This window comes from Leptinotarsa decemlineata, unplaced genomic scaffold (genome assembly GCF_025532065.1).
Source record: "Leptinotarsa decemlineata unplaced genomic scaffold, Ldec_3_MD MMD2_tig00000882_RagTag_RagTag, whole genome shotgun sequence".
Taxonomy (NCBI): Eukaryota; Metazoa; Arthropoda; class Insecta; order Coleoptera; family Chrysomelidae; genus Leptinotarsa; species Leptinotarsa decemlineata.
The window spans coordinates 267124-293301 of NW_027412556.1; the positions used below are offsets into that span (position 1 = coordinate 267124).

The 26178-nt window shown below is 37.0% G+C and overlaps 2 protein-coding genes across 2 annotated transcripts; one reads left to right on the top strand and one right to left on the bottom strand.

The window, feature by feature from the left end:
* Positions 1-2791: 2791 nt before the first annotated feature.
* Positions 2792-9376, top strand: LOC111505710 (polygalacturonase). The gene is given in 5 exon segments (XM_074174715.1): positions 2792-3164; positions 6444-6651; positions 8107-8437; positions 8976-9022; positions 9025-9376. Coding segments are annotated over 5 exon segments (1155 nt in total). The 5' UTR covers positions 2792-2805; the 3' UTR covers positions 9235-9376.
* Positions 9377-9905: 529 nt separating this feature from the next.
* Positions 9906-19927, bottom strand: LOC111505709 (uncharacterized). Its single transcript, XM_023160563.2, is given in 16 exon segments — positions 9906-11297; positions 12402-12797; positions 12800-12838; positions 12841-12888; positions 13444-13702; positions 13704-14041; positions 14044-14286; positions 14289-14336; positions 14339-14452; positions 14578-15518; positions 16053-16293; positions 16296-16462; positions 16464-16591; positions 16593-16713; positions 17611-17880; positions 19789-19927. Coding segments are annotated over 15 exon segments (3585 nt in total). The 5' UTR covers positions 17754-17880; positions 19789-19927; the 3' UTR covers positions 9906-10938.
* Between the last annotated feature and the right edge of the window lie 6251 nt (positions 19928-26178).

The following is a 26178-nucleotide window of genomic DNA, read 5'->3' on the forward strand; positions in this document are numbered from 1 at the left end:
GTCCGTGGGACCGTCGAATCCTTCGATACTACAGCACTGAACGTGTTGGATGAGAATCTCATCCTAAGAGCAGTTGAAGGTATCCGGCAACTCGGGCGGATCACGTGGTAAAAAAGCCTACTGGTTGTATTATTCTACTGTGATGATAAAAAGAAAGTGATGCTTTATCAAGATAATGCACAGTGTCACAAATCGATGAAAACAATGGCAAAATTGCACAAAATGAGCTTTGAATTGCTCCCGCATACACCATATTCGCCAGAGTTGGCTCTCAGCGACTATTGGCTGTTCACAGACCTCAAAAAATGCTCATCAGTAAGACATTTTCCTCGAAGGAAGAGGTTATTGCTGAAATTGAGGTGTTAAAAAATGAAATAAATTGTATGAAAGTGTGTAGCATGCCAACAAAGGTCAATGGTGAGTCTGCTATGAGTAAAACAAGAATTTATGAGCTCTATACACGTTTCCAAGCTGGCCGTGTTGAATATGACGAACGCCTCGGCTCATCATCAGTTGATTAAAACGCTGAATCACAATTAGAGAATTCGCTGATGATTCCCATGACGCATACTGATAAAAACGCCCGGATTTGTGGCTTTTGCACCACATTAATGAACTGCTCACACAGCATCCATACTCGCCAGACATGGATCCGTGTGACTTTTTCCTATTTCTATAAATGACGGGAAGTTGTTTTACAAGCATATATGACATTAAAAGTGCACCGCTGAGAGAGCTGAAGGTTATTCTCAAGATTGAATTGTAGAGGCGTTTTGATTGGAAGAATCGTTGGCACAATATCCGATGAGGGATATTTTGAAGGCGACAACATTGATGTAGGTAGACAAATGAATATTTTTTCAAAAAACGAATATTGCCGCTATTTTCTAAATACACTTCGCAACAGTTTTTTGTTTCAAGAATAATAGCCATGTTCAGAGGCATTATTAAGAAATACTTTTAAATTATGCCCGGCATACACGATGAATTTTGTGATATGGAAGAACGTGTTCAACGTTTTTTCTCTTCTGAATATTGATCTGCAACTTTCTCGATAATCCATATTGAATGAAAGTCTATTTTTTTATGTGCTTTGAAGATTCCTGAAAATTTTCTCGCTCTGGTCGCAACTATTTTATAGCAAAGTACGCTTCATTTAAATTTAAACAAATACAATCAATATGACCTGGAAGTCATAAAAACTCTGTCGAGCAAACACAATTTGAAGCTGAATCCTAGCAAATGCCATGTTCTTCGGCAACATAAACCAAAGACAATATGCTAAAGATAATATGGAACTCAAGATAGGCGACCAAATACTCAAATCGGTTGACTCTGCAAAAAACTTGGGAATCACTTTTGATCAAGATTTAAAATTCAACGCACATGTAAAACAGCTTATGATCAAATCCTATGCCTCTCTCAAAGTTCTTTATCCATATAGACAGAGCTTGTCCTTTAGCACAAAAAGCTACTTTCACAATCGCTTATCCTTTCAAAAATCAACTATGGAGACCCTGTCTATGGTCCCGTCTTGGCTTCCGCTAATCAATACAAAATACAATGTGTGCAAAATTCTTGTGTTAGCTTCATTTTGAGAATACGTAAATTTGAACACATTTCCCAAGTTCGTGCCAACCTTGGTTGACAAAGAGCCATCCTTTCAACCTTCGAACTCACGAAAACTTACACATCCCTCGTCATTCGTCAGCCATGTTCAGAAAATCATTTTCCTTCCTTGCTGTATTTTTTCGTAATACGATTACTGAGGATCTCATGCAATTCTCAAAATCCACATTCGAAAAGAAACTAAAAGCAAAATTCAATATGTGATCAGAAGAATTAAATGTATAGATTAAACTATGATCTTGTTGTATACTTCTAACAATTCGTTTCATCACACAATCTATTTTTATTTGGTCCAGTTATTTTTAATTTTTTTCTTATAATGCATATTAGGTTAAGTGTAAGAGTAGCTAATAGCTAAACTTCGCCTATTATGTAATATTAAATACTGAATAAAGTCGATTATTATTATTATTATTCTTCTGTTTCCAATTTAGATTTGACTCAAGATAAGTTCTGATGAATTTCACTTCATTTTCAGGTTCAACAATTATAGAAATGTCTTTTGTAACATGTTTAAAATAGCATTTTACTGAAATTGATTTGGGGGTTGAGAACGAGAATGGGTCCTCCAATAGGGATTTCCCTATCTTGTTGTAACTACATCTGTTATATTATTTGTCACTTATTCAGTCTTTTTTGAAATGTGGTGGGTGAATTTGAGTCCACTGGTTCAGTAAACGATATACCACCACCGTACGTCGACAAAACGCCAGACCTGCCGAACGCATCGCCGCTGTCTGTGAGAGTGTGCAAGAGAATACGAGGCAGTCAATTTCACGTCGCTCATAAGAATTTTGCGTCGTGACTTGGCCCTGTGTACAAAATTCAACTGACCCAGGAACTGAAGGTAAACGATCATAGATAACGACGTGTGCTGCCTGAATGGGTTCTGAAGTAGTTAGCAACTGGCCTTAATTTTTAACAAAAAAACATCTCTGGCGATGAGGCCTATTTCTGGATGAATGGGTTCGTGAACAAATTGTCGAATTTGGTACCATACGAGATCCACACGAGATCCAACAACGTCCAATGCATCCCAAAACAGTGACTGTTTGGTGTGGATTTTGGGCTGGCAACGTCATCGATCCACTCTAATTTTTCAGTTGCAAAAACATCCTATCCTTATCTTTGATCAGTATCTTATCAGATACGATATAAATAATGAAACTAGCTTACATGTTTCAATGTTGTACACACCTAACCATGTGTGACACTTTAAAATTTTTCGGAATCTTAGGATTCTTGGTACTCACTTTTGCTCAGCCTAGTCTGAATCAAAGTGCCTCTTGCACGATATCGAAATTTTCTGACGTGTCTGCGGTTCTCAGTAGATGTACTGATATTGTCGTTTCCAATCTGACAGTGCCCGGCGGAAAAATACTGGACCTGGATCTTCAGAGTGGCTCCACTGTTACATTCGAAGGAACTACCAAGTTCGAACATGCTCTCTGGGCAGGACCTCTCGTCAGAGTTAAAGGAGAGAAAGTTTTAGTACAAGGAGCAACAGGTAATTTGATCAAACATTAAAGAAAGAAGTATTTCAGAGTATTAATATTTTCCAGTTTTTCTAAATAGTAACATTTGACATGTACCTATCAGAAACAAATTTGAATATTCTCAGATATAATCATCTATTCTTGAAATAACTAACCATGTTACTTTAACTGCCTTGAAAAATAAGATTTTCGTTTTTTTTAATATCTGAACGATATATTTCTTGGTTACTGGATTGGGAGGTGTTTTATTCATGCACTCGAGATTACCAGATTTACCTCCAATGGATTTCTTTACGTAGAGACAAGTGAAGAGTTGAATGCTATCAATCCTTTGCTGCTAGTGGGGGCATATTGTCGTGTATTCGAGAAATAATATTCAAAATTTTGAACTCATTCACTCATATAGAGTTTAAGGCTCTTCTTGAGACCTTGGAGAATACTTTAGCCCTTCCTTTTTACCAATCGTCCTCATAGAGGAAACAGCACTATTTTAGTGTAATCAGATAGTGTCATTTGATTCGTTTGTAAACATGAGAAAACATGATTGATAAAACGTCATAGATCGGGATCATCTTGATTTTTGGATTATGTACATTGCACTTTTATGTTTTTTTACAACTTACATAGGTACTTGATATTGATGTTGGGATATGTCATGATCTTGCTGCAATTTGATAAGTAATTTTTGATTTGATTGATGTCTATAAGTGTCCTCTCACTTCTATTAACTGTTCATTAGTTGGTTCTATTCCAACATTCAATAAAATATTAGGTTTTACACCAATCAGTGGCTTATCCAAGGAATTAGTTAAGGAAAGTAATAAAATGGAATTTTTTATTGAATTCAAATTATTATAAAATTCCATACGATATGAGATAACAAATTGTAACTAAACATGAAATCTCCTTGTCTGTGTGGGCGAAATATCGCCGATTATTTAGGCAACCAGTAATTCATTGATTCGGAAACCATTAATGGTAGTAGTAGTAGTAGTAGACTTTATTTTAGGGATCCTAATATACAATATATAGTTATGCATACATGAATAATTTATATACGTATATAATTGTACAGTGCGTCATGTATTACAATTTGATATATTCTAATAATAACTTTTTGAGTACTTTTAAGGAATTTACATGTTTTATTTCATCAGGTAAGTTATTGAAACTATCTAAACCTTTGAAGAACAATGAATTCATTCCACTCTTATAGTTTGTTCGAGATCTATAAAATGTATTACATGTTCTTGTGTTATATGAATGAATGTCACTATTTCGAACTAAATGTCTGCTAAGATAGGCTGGTGGTATCAGAGAGTGCTCAATTCGAATGATACAAAAACCCGGGTTAATATTCGCCTACATATTCACATATGGCACCCCATGGATCACCCTATATTGTTTCGCATTAACAGATACTCCATGATGAGCAGATTTCAACAAAGTTTAAAACATATGGTCTGAGTCTACAGAAGATGAGCTACAAATTATAAATCTGATGACTGGACAATGAGAAGAAAAACTTTTCTATAGTAAATGTTCAGAAATGTTTCTACCAACGTCCATACAATGGTACAAACGAGCTTCCATTGCCGCTTTTACATGGTTGAGAATCTCGGGAGTTATTTCTCTGCAATGCCTCATGATATTCTCTGTCAAATCTTCTAATGTTGTTGATTCTATCCCATACAATTTAGACTCCAAATGACGCCATGAAAAGAGATCTACAGGAGTGAGATCCGGAGACCTTGGTGCCCATTCTATAGGACCTCTTCTGCTAATCCAGCAACCAGGAAAATGATCATCCAAAAATTGTCGCACTGGAGCTGTATAATGAGTGGATGCACCATCCTGCTGAAAAACTAATTCGTTTGCGAATAAATTTGTATCCTACTTAATTGCCCTATTTATGCACGGTATTATTTGATTCTCCAACATATCCTGCCCAAACCAGTTTTTGAGGTCGTTGGGTATGAACTTGACGGTATAAATGAGGATTCGTATCACTCCAATATCGACAATTTTGCTGATTCACCTCTCCATTCAAACTAAACGAACATTCATCTGAAAAACAAATTTTATACAAGAAATTCTAATGCACGTTGATCCGTTCAGTGAGACTTTCACAAAACTCGATACGTCTATCGAAATCATCTTCGTTCTATTCATGAACTAGTCTAATCTTGCATGAATGGAATTTGTACAAATGAAGGATCCTGAAAACATCGATTTCTGATTCTCGAGATAACTTAGTAAGAGATCGCGAATTTTCCATTAGTCCAAGGTGCCCTAAAACTGCAGTACAAATAGCTTCATCGTTAACAACTCCTGAGCGGTTATGCTTTTTATTGTAAACAGGTCCAGTTTTTATAAATTTGTTCAACAATTCCGAAACGTATTTGTGTCGTACATTTCTTCCAGAATGGAAATTGTGCTAGAGCAAAATCTGGTAGTACAAACTCACTATTTCAATCTGTTCCCGTAGTGTAACTATAAACCATTGCTTCTCAAGAATTCACAAAAACAGAAACACCAATTGTAACTTCACCTGGTAGGTAATCGTTATTGTAGAATGAGACACAATGAAGAGAATATCGAATTCAAACCTGACTAGGTAAAATATTACCTATGAAACTTAGGTAACAGATTGTACAGAAGTTCATTCATTGTGGCTCGTTTTCAACTCAAATAATTTTAAGCTTCCAAACTATGAGCTTCAGACCATAATATATTCTACTTTGTTGAAACCTCTTCATTATGGAACATCTGATGGGTGCGATAGGGGAAGTTACATGAAATGTGAATATGTCAAAATGTGTCGCCCTGTATACTATGGTTGACGTGTTTTTCTATTTTTCATGCAACTCATTGTACCAAAAGTTATTCATGGTGGCTCGTGGCACTGTATATTTAACTTACTGATGACCTGATAGTGTGTCGTAGTGTGATTTTTGCTTTCTTCGCAGGAAGCTGCTCACTTTCACTTTATAAATTATCACTGTGAGACATATTTTAATTTTAATCATTTTCAAAAAAATTATTCATTCAATAAAACGCAACTGTATACACTATAGGTATCCGAGCTCAGTGTGCTGAGAGAGATGTTTTAAAGCCGAACCAGTGGGAAAGAAAATCGCACAGTCACTAGCGCATGGCAATCCGTCGCCACGGTATGCGTCGCCATGCCAGCAATCGGTGTAGCTATAGATGTTTCACATCAATAAGACGATACTTTGATTTATTTCTGATTTTATTGTTTCAGTAATTCATCAACATTCTCAGAATAAATGACACATATGCTACAACTTCTTTCAGGTTCTTGTTTGATGGTCAAGGAGCTCTTTGGTGGGACGGAAAGGGAGGATCGGTTGCAGGCAAGCCTTACTTTTTCGAAATAGATGTATCAGGAGGATCGCTATTCAAAAATGTTTTCTTGCTGAATTGTCCCCATCATTGCGTCATCATCGCAAGTTCTGACACAACTCTGACTGGATGGACCATAGATAATTCTGATGGAGATAAAGTAAGTTAGCAATATACAGGGTGATTCAAAAGTACTTTGACAAACTTCAGGAGGTGATTCCTCACAATATTCTGATATGAATTGTCCAAATAAATAAATGTCCGGAAACGCTTCGTTTCCAAGATACAGGATGTTGGAGTTTTATTTTTATTTTCGTTTTTTTCAAATAACTTTTGAAATAGTGAACTTAATTGAACGAAACTTGGTAATAGGAGGTTTTTGAGGTGTCGAATTTGAACCTGATGTTCTTATTGCTCTTACTCGTAGGGGGCGCCACCTACACGTCTTTTTATTTTTTAAAGATTTTTTGGGCGTACTTCTAGCACATTTTTCAGTAAAAAAATCGATTCCTCTATCATATCTACGTAAATAAGCTACCCTTGTTACTAGTCGCTGTAAGCAACCGTTTTCTATATATTGTATAAGTTTGAAAATGTCCTTATAGGACGAAACTGCAGTAACGTTAGTTACAAATAAAAGTGGTCAAAAACATAGAAAGTTTAATTTCTTTTCTTCATTATGATTTCCTACCACATGGTAACGGCTACATCCATCAATTAATTGATTAATTAATCATCATCTTCATCACGAACGAGTCTCTGTGATCAGCTGTGGCGTCATGGCAAAAAAAATTCAGAGTGGGGACGGTTTGATACCTGACACAGCTGCACGCATTAAACTTTATCGACAAATTTTTGTTATTTCGGCTTACGGAAATCGTCAGATTATATATTTTTCGTTATCTTTGAATCATTTCCTTCAAAATGAAAAAAATTCAGCTACGCTCGAGAATGACGAAGTGACGTTATTTTTTTTTACAACTTTGCTGCCCTTCCCTTTCTTTACGTCTCAAATTGTCAGATTACTGGAATATACACTTTTTAGCAGGTAATTAAGTCACCCTACCTTAATCTGACGCGCTCGAGAATTTCTGACGATCAATTTTTTTTACTAATCTGATCCTTTATCCCTCACAAGCGGCCTTATATATGGGGCTCATATTTGGAGGAGGTACTTAACGGGTACAAGGTATCCCCTGTATATTAATCTGCCGCGCTTTAGTAAATCCCGAAATCCCCGCTTGGTCTCCCCTATTATAAGGACACAATGTAAATTTATTTGAAACTAGTAGATGAGGCAATATGTGAAATTAATTTTGTATAGCTATAATATTTCAATTATTAGATTCACCTTACCAATATATAAGGACACATTGTAAAATTAATTAAGACACTCAAGAGCAGGACAGCTTTGTAAGTATGATTAGTTTCATTTTCCTGAAGATGATCACTTGGTGATCGAAACACGTGTCGAGGTGTTAAAAATAACGATTTGGTGTTAGGAAAAAACTCCAGCAATATTCATTACTGCACCAAAGGTGCATCACAAGTATTTATAGCTTGTAAGCCTGTAGCTCATTCTTCAATTCATTACAACTATTGCTAACTTTTTCAGCACCAGCTGGGACACAACACTGACGGTTTCGACATCATCAACGGCCAAAACATCGTCATCACCAACTCCACCGTGAAGAATCAAGACGACTGCGTGGCGATCAACCGCGGTTCAAACATGCTTATCTCAAACTTGCACTGCTCCGGATCTCACGGTCTCAGTTTGTCCGTCGGCTTCAGCAAACACTCTTTCTCCCACAACAGAGTTACCAACGTTACATTCAGAGACTCTGTGATTGTGGATGCTGGTTCTGGAATTCACGTGAAGACGCATACTGATGGTGGGTTCGGGGAGATCAGAAACGTGACTTATGAGAATATCTATATGGCAGGTAGGAAGTTCCTTTCTTTGTTGTTATAGTGGGGAGATTGGATGGATGTGTACCGTGAGGGCATTGAAACTTGTTGACTTTTGCTTGAGTAAAGATGAGGAGTTTTTAAGGACAAGATACATAGTTAATACATAAAACAGGTTTTAAAACAGTCAGTTCCAGGAAACGCATTCACTATATATTTGAATGAATACAATGCTATTAGGATAAATGAAATTCTGATAAACGATAAACAATACTCAAAAATCTGTTTGAAAATGACATGAATAACAAACAGGCATTCAAGGAGAGCTTACTCCCAAATTTCTGCCAAAGCAGTTGTCGGTTTTAAAAATTGGTGTATCCACCAACGCCGCCACAACAACTTGGCAAGCTAACTTGTGTGTCAGACCAACAGGTGGTTCCACTTATGTCTTGCTTGCGTTTACGTAGTTATTTTTATCAAGTACTCTTGTTGGTTCTTTTGTTTTCAATCGAGGACCGCCTGCCTGGTACTGATGATGCCCAATGGGCACAAACTAAGCTCTTCTTATTTCAGGGATAACCAACTCTGGAATCAACATTCAGCAGGACTACGGAAACGGAGTAGTAGCACGGGAATTCTTAACAATAATATTCCTATAAATTCTTTGACGCTCACCAACGTGACTGGACACGTTGTAGGCAAAAAAGCTTTAAGAGTCAAGATTTATTGTGCCAATGAAGGCTGCTTCGATTGGAAATGGTCTGGAGTTGAAGTTCTGGGGGGGAGACAGAAAAACCAGTGTACTTATGAACCAGAGGGATTTTCCTGTTGAAGTTTTCTGGTTTGAACAACATTTATAGCTGTTTCGTCTGGAAAATTTCATATCAACGCTGACTGTTCAAATAATAAGGTGTATTTTCAGTCTTCACACAACATTCATTAGCTTTTACAAGTAAAATACGACGCAAGAAGAATTTTTTCATTCATTTGCTGACCCTAGTTGCCCCCCTGAATAAAAGTGGTTCACACAAATTGACACTTACTTAAATAGCATTATTCTCTGCGTTGAGATTTAGATTGAAATCAAGTTTATTCGAGTTGTTCGTCCTTGCTTACATTTCATTGATATATTCTCTTTTATTTATTTCTCTTTTTGGATACAGTACATGCCCTGCTTCTTCACCGAATTAAATTTGGTGTGTATCTGAATATTGACCATTCCCGACGACAGCCAAATGATCCATAAATAAATTGTAACTTGCCTATCGCTAACACAAATATATATAAATTACACTAATAAATTATTGAAATCAACAACTCAGCGAATGTGTACCTGATTATGAACTGGAAACTTCGAATAAATTTTGAAGATGAAAAGAATATGGAAATACGAAACTTTGAATTGATAACTGTTACTCATTTCAGTCAGCTCAGTTCCGAATTGGTTAGCCATAGTTCATGAGACTAACTTTTATAAATTCGGTATAGAAAAAAAATACACTATACAAGTACAAGCTAATTTACTACCACATAACTCATAACAACTATCACAAACCAGAAACTATGTACATTTCTACAATCACCTCTATTAGCATTCACTATTTTTGCAACAAATGGTTCTACGTTATTCTTATTATAATTTTCAAAGTACCAGTCGTTGCCGCTTCTTTGAACATCTTCCTCGGATGCCATAATCAGCTCTTCCTCTTCTTTCTCTTCTTTAACTTTTTCTTCTGGTGGTAAATCCAATTCATCTGCAACTCCCAACTTCGAAAGCAGAGGAGCACTGGCGGAGTTGTGAGGGGAAGCTACCTTTGTGATTGTAGACTTCGCAGACGGTCTTACGTGTACAGGCTGACCTGCAGGAACCAGGAACGTTGACAAGATTGACCCAGTTGAGTTCTCAACTAGTGTTGCAGCTTTTATAACTTTCCTTGATTCAGTTGAGTTCTCAGCTGGTGTTGCTCCAGCTTTTATAACTTTCCTTGATTCAGTTGAGTTCTCAACTGGTGATGCCTCAGTTTTCATCTCTGTTCTGGCATCTGTTGGAATGATTGGTCTAATTTTTGATCCGGTTGATATTTCTTCCGTGGTTTGAGTTGTTTCATCTATCAACTGCAGGGATGTTCCAATTATTCCAGGCCCGTTGGTTACTGGACTGTAAGTTGTTGTGTCGTAAATTTCAGTCTCGACTTCTTGAGAACTGCTGGGTAAAACGCGAGTCGTTGTAGTTTTTTTCACAGAAGGAACGGTGGTTTCGGAAAATACAGTTCTCTGCACACTCTGCTCAGCTATCACATTCTTCTCTGTTCTGTTGATGGGTTGTTCCAGTACAACGCGTTTCTCAGTCTGATTAGATATTTTGACGTTCGCAATATTTTGCAAGTGGAAAGCAGTTTTGGTTAACTCGTCAGAAACCAGCTGGCTCTTCATGCCCGGTTATTGGATTTAGTACTGTTTGCAAATTGGATGAAGGAACTTTCGTTTGAAACTACCTCAGTCCTCTCTACATTGACTTTCCTCACCCCAGTATTGATTACCGCTCTTTGCATTGCCAGATTAGGATCAGGAATTGGTTTGAAACCTCCGTAAGCTGGCAAAATTGGTAGAAAACCGCCCTGTAGCTCTGGTAGTAAAGATGCGGGTGAATTATTCGTTTGAAGCAAAGACTTCCTCTTCTCCTTCGTTGGCTGATTGACGATAGCAGTTTTCCTTTCCATTTTCGCGGTGAGCGAGATGTGGCTCGCTTATTACCTCCAAAGAGGTTGCTGACGTTGAAGCTTGGGATTGGTAGACCGAAAAATGTAAAGCCGCTGGTACTCGGAGAATGGCTCACCTTCGGAGGGATCGATGGCTTGGGGTTCTTTGGAGCTGCGTATAATGTAGGGGTGTTACCTGAAGCAATAATTGCAAGGATTTAGTCAAGAAATTTTGGAATATGTAGAATGTTTTCCAATTCAACGCCGAAATTTGCTTCAGAAGCTAGTGGATGAGCTAGTTGGATAATTTACAGTGAGTTGGCAAATGGTGAGTTCGCGTTTTAGATCCAAGTGGGGTGCTCCTTCACTAGTTAAGACCGTAAACGTAATGCATATCAGCCCTTTCCTCATTTGTGTATGCCATTTTAATAACAGGTGAATTATTAAAATAACAAATTAAGAACAGAACAACAACACACAATTAGTATTAGTTCAATTTCGAAAATTCATAAACTGACAGCGTCATATCAATTTAATTGTCACTATCGCTAATAGCGACCTAAGTACTAGATAGATTAGTTTCGTATTTTCGCATTTATGATTATGTACCTCTGTAGTTGTTCGTTAAAATAATTTTTTGCTGCCAACTGGTTTATTTTGGGCAAAAAACCCAAGAGACATTTTTTGTTTAGAATGAAAGGCTAAAGGAAATAAATTTTCAAATGGTAAACAAAGGATAAGACAAAAAGTTACATTGGAAATACGTTTTAGGGGTTGCGTTTTCCACCAAATAAATTTCTGGCTAAGGGTCTTTTTGGTCGTACAAAACGTCATGTTAATTTCAATATTGTAACTTTTTTAGTGCTTGTGAAAAAAATTGTTATACAAATTTTATGAACCCCTTTAAGGGGCTGTATCTTAACAAAGGATGCTCCAATGAAATTTCTTTATATGAAAGATCTATTTTTTTTCGATGAGGAATCACTTCCTTAAATATTTTACACTTATTTAGTTACACCCTGTATATTATTTTGAAAAACGAGACGTATGTGTTGTTCGTATTTTGCAACTGTTCTAATTATCACAAAGATGATTTTTTCATCTTTCAGAAGTTAGGTTATGTTTCAATCCCGTTATCTTTTGTAAGAACTCAGGAATAATGAACATTTTGTTGGTAAATAAAGTTAAGTTTAGGTTTCAAAAAACCAAATAACGTTCAGTCAGTTCAAACCAAAGTTGAAGAGCTATTGTTGAGTTCTCAATTCAATTACAATTAAGGTAATTAGTTAATTCTCCCTACCTGTTGTGTTATCATTTGTCGATTTTGTAGCCATCTGGAATCTTTCGAGAGAACTTGGCGTGCTTTGTTCTTTATCTTTTCCATTTCCTGACGCAGCAATGGTTTCGTTGAAAGGATAATCAATGTAGTCATCGTAAAAATAATCGGAATCTTCGGGAGAAGGAGCTAAGAAGTTCTTATTTCCAGAACTGCCTTTGGAATTGCCATCCAGTGTGTTCTTGGAGAAGTTCTTGAAACTATACTTAGAGTTAGATGAGATCTGAGAGGTGGAGTACAAATTTGGCCTATCCGAAAAACCTGCGCCACTCAGAAGTTCCGAGTCGCACTCATTCCGAATTTTTTTCGATCTTTCCGTGTCTGGGCAGTCTCTGGGGTCGAGTCTCATTTCTCGAAGAAACTGCCGTCTGAACATTGGGGACCCTCTTGGGATGATTTTTTAGCCAAGCTTGCAGCCAGAGCATACTGCAGGAACATAAAAGGGGGTTCCCTATAAAATGATCTCGAATGAGGCTTGTGAAACAAGAAATAACTGCGGCGTGTATGAAACATTCGTCTGGGAGATTGTTAACTAATAACAGCTCCATCTATTATTATTATCTTATCATTATTGTATCAGCCGAAGAAGTAGTTGTTTTCCAGCAGGATACAGCAGTGCTTGCAGCATAGATAAGTTGAGAAAGATGCAAGTTTCGACATTATATTTCAAAATATTCATTGCATAAATCGTCATAATTATTGTTTAAATTATTGAGATAAGAATTAGGTCAAAGTGATACTTTTTTATCAAACTTTATTGGGTTTTTTTACCTTTACAATCTGGAAAGTGTAATGATTGTAATGGGGAACTATATGTAGGTGTAGAAAAGGCTTTTAGATCCCCTTATAAGTTACTGCGTTAATTCAAAGTATTTTTCACAAAGAAACTTGTTTTATTAATAATTTTGCCTATCAAAAAATTACTATGTGCGGAATACGCAACGGAAAATATTACTAATTTTTCTATCAGAAGGTTTTGGTACAAGCACCACGTATCAAAACTCACCCTTCATGTCAATTTTTGCAACGTTACTCCTGAGTCTTTGAACAGCCATCTCAGGAATGTGCATAATTCTGTTATTCTCCATACTGAGAGCTCTCAGACGCAACATGTTGTCGAAAACGCCTTCCTCAACTTCGCAAATATCGTTGTTATCTATTCTCAACTCTACTAGCCACTCTAATCTCTTCAAATTATCTCTTTTTAGCCTGGAAATTTTATTGAAACTCAAGTCCAACAGCTCCACAGAGCTCAACCCCGTCAAAACCCACGTGATCAAAGCTTTTCAGCTCGTTATGACTCAAATTCAGCAAAAGTAAGTAAGGTACCAGATTGAAGGCGTTTGGTTCGATATTCCTCAGCTTGTTCTGCTGCAGTTCTATACTTTGCAATGAAGGGAGGTTGTTGAAAGCCATGTTTGGCAGTTTAGTGATCCTATTTCTATCAAGTTTGATCGACTTTAGTGCTGGTAACATCTTCAGGGAATTGGGCTCGACGTATTCAACTTCATTATCGTCCAAATGAATGTTCTTCAGTTGCTTCAGATTGGTGAAGGTATTTTCTTCGAGAAGCTTTATGAAATTCCTACTTAGTTTGAGCTCCTTAAGCTCGTCAAACTATTCACCACAGTAGCGTTTATAGTTTTTATGCGATTACTCGATAAATTTAGTTTTTTTAAGTGTTTATGACCATACAAAGCTTGGGGAAACTGTACCAGTAGATTATGGGAGCTGTCTAATATTTCCAGGTTGTCAATGTTATCCAAAGTTCCAGGGAAAATTTCAGATAACTTGTTTCTGCTCACATTAACATTCTGGATGTTTTTACTACTGGTAAGCAAGTTGGGCCTAAAAGGCTCACTTCGTTGTCAGCCATATTCAAGTGTCTGAGTGTCGCAGGGCTTTCATTGATGCTGGATGGATCTGCACCAACCTGTTTCGGCTTAGGTCTAAGGTTTCAAGTTGGTTCAAACCATCGAATGAAGAATCTTCAAGGGACTGCAGTAAGTTCGAACCTGTAAAAAATGAAGCCAATTTGTGAAAAGCTCATTTTTTTTTTGATTCTCAAGTGTTCTTGAGTTATCAATTGGGTAACTAAACTGACACAAGACTCTAAAAAAACAACTTTTCATATACTCACTCATATAAAGCCGCTTCAAATGCACCAAACCCTTCAACGACCCTCTCGGAATACTGTGTATCCTGTTAAACGACAAATCTAATAGTCTCAAAGCTGGCAAAACTAAATCTTGAATGGAAATCTTCGATATCTTATTATGATGCAGATGTAAATGCTCGATATTCCTCGGCAAATCCGTTACTAACATTTTTAAAAAGTTGTGACTCATATCTAGCTCATACAGCTGCGTGAGATGTCTGAACGTCACGTGATGTACATTCTTCAGGTTGTTGAAAGAAACGTTGATATGCTCGAGAAAGGGAGTGGGTTGAAACACTTCAGGATGCAAGAAACTCATCTCGTTGTGGCTTGCATCTATTCGTCTTAGAGATCCTACGTTTGCGAGAAACCTAGGCTCCAGCCTTCTGAAGATGTTTTTACTGAGATCCAACCCTTTCAGTGATGGCAGGTTCCAAAAAGGTGTTTCCAAAAGGTCAGTCAGCGAGTTGTTCTTCAGTCCGAGTTCTCTAAGAGCTGGCATCAGTAGAAATGCCTCTTTGTCAATGCCACGCAGCAGGTTATAACCCAAATTTAGCTGTTCAAGAGTTGGATGGCCTCTCAAAGCCCCAAAAGGTATCGATCTCAACCTGTTGTAGCTCATGTCTAGGAACACCAGTCTCGGCAATCCATCAAGAATCGAACGAAGCTCCATAATGTTACTGACATCATTGTACATTATCAAAAGCTCCTCTACCATGCTCTCTGAAGGGTGCAGGAAGCTCCTGGGATGGAAGTGCCTCAGCATGTTTCGAGTCAGATCTAAACTGCGAAGAGCTGGCAATCTGTGGAAGGCACCGTACTCGATTTCCTTGATGAAGTTGTTCGATAAGTGGATCTTCTTCAGAGATGGAAGGTCAACAAATGTTGCTTCTGCGAGCCGCTGCACTTGATTGTGGTCTAGTCTGCGAAAATTAGTTTCATAATGGGCAAATGTATGTAACTATATGATGTAATGAATGAGAAATTAGCAAAAGAAATTATTTTACAACAGTCTTTATTTCAAGAATGTAAACCTACTGTGGTAGACATTGTCAAGGGCGATGAATTAACAGTCGAAGTGCCTGACAGAATTTGGAATCTTAACTTTCAGACTTCATGAAGATTTAATGTGCCTTGTGAAAAAAAGAATTAAGTTATACGTTCAATTTAACAATAAAAATTTGAATCTGACATATACAGATACTTTCTTCTTCTGTGAAATGTGTTCATACAAAAATTATACCAAAGAAGTGTCTGATATGAATTATGATTCAATTTCAGTTGTGATCAGAAATATGGTGGATTCAACGTGTGAAACAATAATTGAGATATGAATGGTAAATTACAAACTGCAGCAGAAATGGACCAGATTGAAACAAAGCTGGAAAAAGAATTGATTGTTCAAAATTGAAATTTACTGATATTGGGGATATATGCTAAATTGTATCTGATCTAACCTGATTATTTCCAGTTGTGGCAAATCTCGACTAGCCCTGCCTACTAATCCGGCATCAGTGAACTTATTTCCAACCAAAGACAGTTCTACTAAACTGGGAAGTCTTCTCATTGCTCTAGGATGTAACCAGTTGAGACCGCATTTTCGTAATATTGATGAGATCAAGTTTGGAAGATCATCGAACAGATTAGCCTCAAGCCTGGTCAGCCTAGGGCTGGATACAATGTGCAGCTTTTCAAAGAAGGATTATCTTTGAAGTTAGCTGATGATAACTCCAGCAGAGAGTTCGACTCAACGTGGATGTACTTCAATTTAGGAAGCCCCGAGAATATTGGTAAACGCTTCATAGATTTGGATTGTATAGTGACAGCTCGAAGATTCTTCATGAGCGAGAGGGATGATTCTGGTACACTGGAGAGTTGGTTCCACGATGAAAATTTCCATTATGCTCGATTCAAGACCAGCTAGCCAATCGGTTGACACTCTTTCGAGGCTGTTGTGACGTAGCATCAATCGGAGCACTTTGAGTGGGGAAAATGATTCTTCCTGGTAGGGAAGGGAGGAAGTTATTCTCCAAGATCAGTTCGTCTATGGGATCTGATATATATCGACCTAGGGATTTTAGACCTTCTAGTATGTTCGGTAAGCTGCTGTGGGAGCACCTGTAAGTGAATAATAATGTTTGAGGACACCTGGAAGTGTAACTTTCAATTCATGTACTCTTTTCTATGGAAATAGCAGAGATTGGGTAAAACTGAAACAACTAAAAAAGAAGAATTAAAAACGAATAGCTGAAAATAACAATTACATTAACCAAAATAAACCTGAGATGAAATAATAGTGATATTAAACACAAGTAAAAAGATAACAATTGAATAAATAAAAATAAAGAAATGGAAAAAGAAAATAAAAATAAAAGTGGACAGACTCCAAGTCACGTTAGTTCTGGACGTTTCGATTGTTAGTATCTACAGTCGTCTTCGGGTGATGACTGGACTGATTCCTGAATGAATGAATGAAAATCGTTTATTCAAATTTTGTTGGATAATAACAATTCATTAGTTGGGTAAGTTTGTGTGGGGCCCTGCTATAGGCTAATGCCTCTTCAGGGTAGACTGATTCCTCCGAGAGATGACTATTTATAGGTCGTTCGAGTACTTTCACTTATCCCGCTTTCCATTTTCCGCTTCACTGGTTCCGTGGGACATGACCGTTTGGCGGGAGTTGGCCATTTTTCGCTTGATGATGGGTTTCCATATGTTGCGTATCTCTACGCTGGTTTGGCTGAATACGTTGTTGGACAACATGTATGCGGCATGTATTAGGTGTGAGCCATAATAAACCCATGCGGGTTGCGGTGGAGGGTCGAAGAGGATCCACTCACTTCGGACCTAACCTAACCCAACCATCGTGGAAAGCGAAATTAAGCAAAATATAGATTTGAAACCAGAGGCACTTTAAAAAAATTGAGGTTGTGTTTGTAAAAAGGAAAAGTACAAGTTTTCGATGAACAATGACACTGTCTATTCATTTTTCCAAATAGATTCCCGTGTACTTACCATATCTGAAAATCCTGATCCTTCACCAAACACCGACAAGGTAAAATGGTATCCAAGGATGGACATTTCCTTTCCTGGCTGTTGACTTCTCTCCATATATTCGTTAGCAGTAACAGAAGAATAACTTTTTTAAAACCGATCATTTTGACGTTTCATTTTTGATGAATACACAGTGATGATTTCCTACCAGGCGAAAGGATTAGTCAGAATGGAATCCAAGTAAGGAGTTTTACTTTTTCATTGTTTCTTCATTCGAGAAGAGGTACTTTACTGAAAATATACAAAATTTTCAAATAAGTATATTGGATTAAAATGGAAATGGATAGCCGAACTTTTCACCAAACGGTGTTTGCTAATGAGTGAACCATTGGTGAACCCTGAATCGGCTACGGAGATACCAACATTTCTGGTACGAAACCAGATCAAGAATTGGATGAGAAATAGAGAATACCGGTTAAATATGTTCAAGCATCCATGCTAACACAGTTATTGGGGGATCTTATGCAGAGTAAGGATCATCACAGGGCTACTCACAGGATATTGTAATGGATGTATTATGGATACCTCAGATGTAGGCCATACAATAGGATGAAGATGGGCCTTAAGTGGAAGTAAAGTCAATTATATTCAAGCAAAATTATGATCAAAAGAATATGAAAAACGTATAATCAAAAACTAGAAAAATCTTTACATGCCAGAAATGGACAAGTTTAGGGGCTCCAAAGCAGCAATAAAAAGGAGAGAATATCGTTATATTTGCTTTTTTTGAAAATATTCTACTAGGATAAGTTTAGGGGTTCCAAAGCAGCAATAAAAAGGAGAGGATATCGCTATATCATTGCTTTTTTGAACATAATCTACTAGGAAAAGTTTAGGGGCTTCAAAGCAGCAATAAAAAGGAGAGAATATCGTTATATCATCGCTTTTTTTTAACAGAATCTACTAGGACATGTTTAGGGGATCCAAAGCAGCAATAAAAAGGAGAGAATATCATTAAATTATTGCTTTTTTTTAACAGAATCTACTAGGACATGTTTAGGGGATCCAAAGCAGCAATAAAAAGGAGAGAATATCATTAAATTATTGCTTTTTTTTTAACAGAATCTACTAGGACATGTTTAGGGGATCCAAAGCAGCAATTAAAAGGAGAGAATATCATTAAATTATTGCTTTTTTTGAACATATTCTACTAGGACAAGTTTAGGGGTTCAAAGCAACAATAAAAAGGAGAGAATATCATTAAATTATTGCTTTTTTTTGAACATATTCTACTAGGACAAGTTTAGGGGTTCCAAAGCAACAATAAAAAGAAGAGAATATCGTTAAATCTTTGCTTTTTTTGAACATATTCTACTAGGACAAGTTTAGGGGTTCCAAAGCAACAATAAAAAGGAGAGAATATCGTTATATCATTGTTTTTTTTGAACATAATCTACTAGGACAAGTTTAGGGACTCCAAAGCAGCAATAAAAAGGAGAGAATATCGTTAAATCATTGCTTTTTCTGAACAGAATCTACTAGGACAAGTTTAGGAGCTCCAAAGCAGCAATAAAAAGGAGAGAATATCGTTAAATCTTTGCTTTTTTTGAACATATTCTACTAAGACAAGTTTAGTGGTTCCAAAGCAGCAATAAAAAGTAGAGAATATCGTTATATCATTGTTTTTCTTTTAACATAATCTACTAGGACAAGTTAGGGACTCCAAGCAGCAATAAAAAGGAAAGAATATCGTTAAATCTTTGCTTTTTTGAACATAATCTACTAGGACAGTTTAGGGGCTCCAAAGCAGCAATAAAAAGGAAAGAATATCGTTAAATCTTTGCTTTTTTGAACATAATCTACTAGGACAAGTTTAGGGGCTCCAAAGCAGCAATAAAAAGGAGAGGAGAGAATATTGTTAAATCTTTGCTTTTTTTGAACATAATCTACTAGAACAAGTTTAGGGGTCCAAAGCAGCAATAAAAAGTAGAGAATATCGTTATATCATTGCTTTTCTTGCACATAATTTACTAGGATTTCAAGAGAAATCACGTTCATCTGTTTGCAATTAAGGTTATGTAATAGTTTAGTATTCCTACTCAATATTTAGTAATTTCCTCAAAACAACCAATGGAAATGAAATGGTTTTTATTCTCGAAAGAATTTCAATAAAAATATCGACGGTTGATTGTGACTTACCGAAAATGTATAATTCCTTTCCTTCTGGTATCAATGACCAACACGAACCGACTACCAAAACGAACCGCCAAATAGTAGTTATTTCCTCAAGGCACGCAAAAACACGGATACCTAACAAGAAAGTTTAGGTAATTGTAAGCACCGAAGACTGGCGTAAACAATAAGAGAGAGTAAACACTGAAAGTTTCTAAAGAAGAATCGCATTTCGAGCCAAAGTCACACTCTGGTAATCACCTATAAAGAGGATCATCGAAAATACTCCGTACGGTGTTACGCCATCATAGGTGTTTTAATGAGTATATTGCGAAGTCGGTGAATGGGTCGAATTAGATAAGGTATGCAATACTTTTGCTGGTCTTCGTTGTCTTCAGGATGATCGATGACTTCCTAGATGCCTAAAGACTGATTTAACGAAGTTGGGACTAGCTCAGAACAATCACGGGGCTACAAACCGGGCACTGTTCGTTGAGAGGACACCTGAACAAAATAGGGTTGTATAACAGAGGCTTCAGCAGCAGGCAATGCAGCAAAAGGACAGAATCATCATGTACGGAGGGGGAATCCTTGGATACCCCATAATTTATCAATCGTTAAAAAAAGCTCGCGTCAAGTGGTGCGAGGAAATTTTAAAAAGTGCGACCGTGATGCTTCAAAAGACGAGTACAAAATTGTGACAGGTGATGAATCATGGACATTACGTATGAGCCGGAAACAAAATAGCAATCGACGTGTGGGTATTCGAAACGAGCTCAATCCAAAAGTTGTTCGTGACATTGGCACAGAGAAGCAAATGGTCGCCTCTTTCATCGGCCGAATGGGTCATGTGGCTACTTTTCCACTTAAGCAACGTAGAACGGTCAATTCTGAGTGGTACACTACCATTTGTTTGCGGAAGTCTTCAGAGGAATTCGTAAAATCAACCGCTGAGGACGAACCATTCTGCAACATGACAATGCAAGCTCTTACATTTCTTCAAACAGGTGAGTTTTTGAGCGTCAAACATCGAAAGATGTTTCTCTGAATTGAAAATCAACAAATGTGTCTTGAAGAAATCAGATCTGTTTCGTTTTCGATGCTGCACATAAGTATTTTTTGAGTGAAATCTGGATTGAGTGAGTAATAGGAGGTACAGATTGTTGAAAGAAACTAGATTCGATTGTCACGGAGCTATCCCATGGCCTGATTCACTGCGAGCTTTTCAGATTTATTGTGATGCTCCTTGGTTGTTAGAGCTCATTGTCTAGCTTGATGTCTTTGATGAGACTCATAGCCTTGACACTGACATCTTCATATAGCTGGCAGCTTGGTTTCCGCATCTTGCGTATCTCAGCCTTGCTATTGCTTCGCATTCAGAGCACATGCAGTGTGGTTTCTTCCTCTTCTTGACAGAACCTGAATTGGGTTTTTCTGTCAGACCATGTTTCTGATAGTTTCTTGGCTATGCCCCGTTAGTAGACCCTACTACCTTTACAACTTTACGGTTGTGGTTTAGCAGGTCTTCCGTGAATTAGGTGATGGTTTCTCTATGAACCCTATCACCTGCCACATTCCTGGGAGCTTATTCCACCAATATATCGATTCGACTTGCATCCATGAATTTATGGATGTCTTTATACATGCTTTCGTTACCCGCAGAAGGTTCTGGACCGATCATAGCTTGGCTGTGCCTTCACGGGCTAGAACATCGTCTTCGTCATTACCCTTGGAACTCAAGTCGGGGTACCCAAGCTAGAGTGGCTATTTTGGGTACGTAACTCCTTGAGTTCGCTCATACAGCTTCCTACCAGTCTTGAGAATACTTTAAATGAAATTAGAGTCAGAGTCAGAAATGCTTCATTGTCATAAAAGTTTAGGTTTTGTTCACAAGCAGGCTCAGAAACTAAAACTATCTGAAACATTAACATGAAGGTCAAGAATTTAAATCAAGATATTAATATGGCTCAAGCACACTTCAAAAAGTTTATGGTAAAAGTCTGTGATAAAATTTTTATATGTGACAAAACAGGCTTGAAAACTAAAACAATCAGAAACATTGAAATAAAGGTCAATAATTGAAATAAGATATTAATATGGCTTAAGCCAAATTTTAATTTGTTGTCTATGTTGAGGCCTAAAAATTCGTTCTTTAATTTATGATCAATGATGTGTTCTTCAAGAATTATATGGTCCAGGTTACATTTAAAGGACATTATATTAGTCTTTGATATATTGAAAGATAATAAATTGGCATCACACCATTGTTTAACTTTGCCTGTATCATGCTCTACCCTAATTTTTAGTGCATCAGTGCTTCTTCCATGCCAAAGTATAGACGTATCGTCAGCAATATATGCCAGATCATTTATATATAATAAAAACAGCAAAGGTCCGAGGGCAGATCCTTGAGGTACTCCGCATTTAATGCTTTTTTTTCTGATGATGAACTTTTGAAATTCACTACTTGAACGCGATCTGATAGATATGACTCAAACCACAACAAGATGTTTCTTCTAAATCCGTAGATTCAAGGTTTTGAAGCAATATTTTGTGATTCACACAGTCGAATGCTTTTGTTAGATCACAAAATACTGCCACTGCAGCCTCACCAACATTCAGTCGATGGTAAAGTTCTTCTGAAAAAGCAAACATTGCATCATTTGTGCTGTAGAGGCTTGAAAGCCATATTGATTAGAGTGAAGAATATGATTTTTGTAAGAAAATTTAGGATTCTCTTTTTCATGAACTTTTCCACGATTTTAGATAGAGTTGGCAGTAAAGAAAATATGCCTGATCTCGCAGGTATATTACAATCGCCTCCTTTAAATAATGGGATAACTTCAGCAGTTTTTAGTCAATCTGATCTGAAAAATACCATTTATGAGAGATTTACACACATCGGAAAGTCTAGGGATATTTTTAAAATGGCAATAATTTTTTTAGATCGCTTTAGGGAAAACAAGTTGAGGGTGATTATTAAACGAATGTAAATTACAACAAAATTTATTAAATGGTCAAAAATACTGAGTGCGCATATAAGCAAAACTAAAAAAAAATATGGCTTTCTTTGGCTCCCCGAAAAAAATCATAAAACAAAAAAAATTGGAATCAGTACAAAGTATGGCTCCACGCTGGTTTATTACGGCCCTACATCTATCGTGCATCGACAAAATGAGATTGTCAATGTCTTGTTGAGGTACATTTGCCTACTCAACGATTAAAAGCTCTCTCAATTGAAACGTTGTGTGAATGTTCCCCATATGCGGAGTAATTCTTGTTGAAGCATTTCCCACACATGCTCAATGGGATTCAGGTCCGGTGATTGTGCTGGCCATGGCAATACATCAACTCTTCGTTGGTGAGCCAGTCAGTCATAGACGCGCGACATGTGGGACGAGCTTTATCGTGCATTAGGTGGAAGTTTTCACCACAGCACCAGCAAACGGACGGACGATAGGTACAAGAATGGTGTCGAGGTACGTCGAGTTGTGAGGGAGCGATTTGGAAAAACGAGATGGGTTCTGCCCGCCGATCATGATTCCGCCCCATAGCATTACTGTACCACTCTGTATGTGTGGACTTCTGGACGTGTCTCAAACGTTCATTATTTCCAGGTCGTCTCCACAGTCTTACTCGACGAGAATCTGGATGAAATCCAAATCTGGATTCGTCTGTAAACAAAACTGTGGCCCAATCATTTGCATCCCGGTTTTGATGTTCTTAACACCACTCTAATCTTCTACGCGATTGCCTCTCGACAAAGGTGGACATCTAACTGGCCTTCTGTTGTGGAGATCTGCTTCATGCAGTCGATTTCTGACAGTATCACGACCAATGGTTACCTAGTGCGTCTGCTGCAACACGTTAACCAAGTCAGGTGCTGTGATTGTCGGTTGTCTTCTTGCGGTTAAGACCAAAAATCGGTCTTGAACTGCAGTTGTAGCGCTGTCCTGCTGGATGTTGTTCGGCTGGACTGCCAGTTCACGGGAAACGCCGCCACAATCGACTGATAACACTTTGGGGACCCCCAAACGAAGAGCTACATCATTTTGTCGCATGCCACCTTGAGAAGCCCTACAGCTCTATTCATCTCAGCCAATGGTAAGTGATGGCGTTTCATGTTAAAGCACAATATTTCCAGTTTAATTGCTGAGCAAGAACTGCATAGAATGTACAAACTCGGACACTTTCAGATTATTCATTTTAGCCGAAAACCTACAGTTTGTAAAAAATTATTAAAAGATTAGTTACCGTTTTTGCAGGCTTTGTTCAACCCATAGAAATCTACAGGGTGGTCGAGTGTACCCATTTAATCGAAATTAAATGACCTCATGCATTTATTTTTATGATATTTAGTATGTTATAAAAATATCCCTAGACTTTTCCGATGTGTGTATTTATTAGCTAAGATACAGTGTTTATCAGTTTAGGAAATTTTAAGTGAGAGATCATCCCATCCTGAAGAGTTCTTATTTTTTATGCTAGAGAGGATTTCTTTCATTTAATTTCCAGAGGTTGTGGAATAGTTAAATGCGTTAGATATGGATACATGCCTAAGGTTACTCATATAGGTTCTCATTTGTTGATATAATTTTTGCTATTTTTTTGAGCAATTGAACAGTAGTAAGTGTTTAATTCGTTTGAAGTCGGTTCAATCTCAACAAAGATTTTTTGTTTCCTCTTAATTCGTTAACAATTTTCCATGTTTCCTGCTGTTTATTATTTGCAATTGATATTCGATTGCGCAAAAGTTGTTTTCGCATTTTTTATGATTTTTCTATAAATGTTTCGATAATTGTTATAGTAAGTGATGAAGAGAACATGATCTCTGAAATATTTGCGAATATAGTGGAGACACCTCAAATTTTTAGTTGAAACTTTTATGCCTTTGTCATCCCAGCCTTCTTCTTCTTAAGTTTAATGTTTTGAAGTGGAAAAGCTTCATTAAAAATGCTAAGCAATTTTTTGTGAAAGTCACGTAGAGGATCCTCAATTGTCACTATATGTCCCCAATTAGAATTATTACACAATAACGGAATCTTTTATTTCGGTCTCAACTAGTTCCCAAAAATTTTGTCTTCCTGTAGAATAATTTGTTCACTGATCTCACCATGTAAAGTTGGACTACACGAGGGAATCGGGATTTACATTTGCGAATTGGTACAAAAACTGATGTAAAAAGTTATTTTGCTTCGTGACTGTAACATGTCGTTATGTGTTCCGAACACTAATTGCGGAACCGTTTATTTTACCGTAGAAAAGATTTGATGACAATACGGAGATTATTTCACAATCCATAGATTTCAACATCGTGCCAAGTTTAATCATACCGGGACTTTTGTTTCACTGAGATTGCATGGTGAAACACTAATGAAATTATGACAATCCGATGAATGTACTGAATTATTGTGAAAACATACACTGTTTGGAACGTTTAGTGTAGTAATGAATATTACTGGAGATTTTTCCCAACCCCAAACCGTTATTTCAACACCTCGACACGTGTTTCGATCGCCAAGTGATAATCTTCAAGAGGAAGATCAGTTTGATCGAGTATAAATAATTTAAATTCAATCGTATAATATCAAGCATCAGTTTTTGAATTGGAATGCCTATTTTCTATGACAAATTTAACTAGAATTTGCTAAATCAGCTTTTTTACTGAGAAAATTGCAACAGTCGTATTTTTCAAATCCTATCTTCAATATATAGAAAATGAATATTTTTGCATGTTTTTTGCAGTCTACGTTTCATGGATTTGAAATTTTTTTGTGCATCAATGTAACATGTATGTTATTGAAGTGGACATTTTTATAAATAGCTCTAAATTTTACAAAACGGTGAAAAAAATTTTCTGGTTAGATTTTTTCGTTTTTTGCATTTTCTGAGAAGATTTTCAGCAGTAGGTAATATTTTTTTACACTATCAGAAAGTAGAGATTTCAAAGAAGAAGAAGCATTAAAAAACCGATAATTTGATGTGAGAATTTTCGATTGAAAATTAAGATTCTTTTCCGATGTCAATTTAAAATAAGGAAAATAGTGAATAAATCTAGAAAATTATAGTGTGTTTGGGACAAAAAAAGATACAATGTTTTTTACCCATAAAACCTCCCCACCTTCCACTTCCCGACCTCAGATCACCCGTAAGTTATTTTCCCTTTCATTTTTGTCATATTTCCTTCCTTTTCCAAAGGGCTTCATCCAACTACTATTTTTTGACTTCAAAAATCATCGGCACCGGACTGAACTGCATTCACGAAAATTTTCTCTAAGAAAAAGGTATGTAAACTAGTAACAGCTCCATCTCGTGAACTAAGCCCTGGCGGGGAAGAAACGTCTCATGTATAGTCTATAAGAAGTCAATCCGAACAGATAAAGAAAAGACTAATGTACAGGGTCTGATAAATACCAT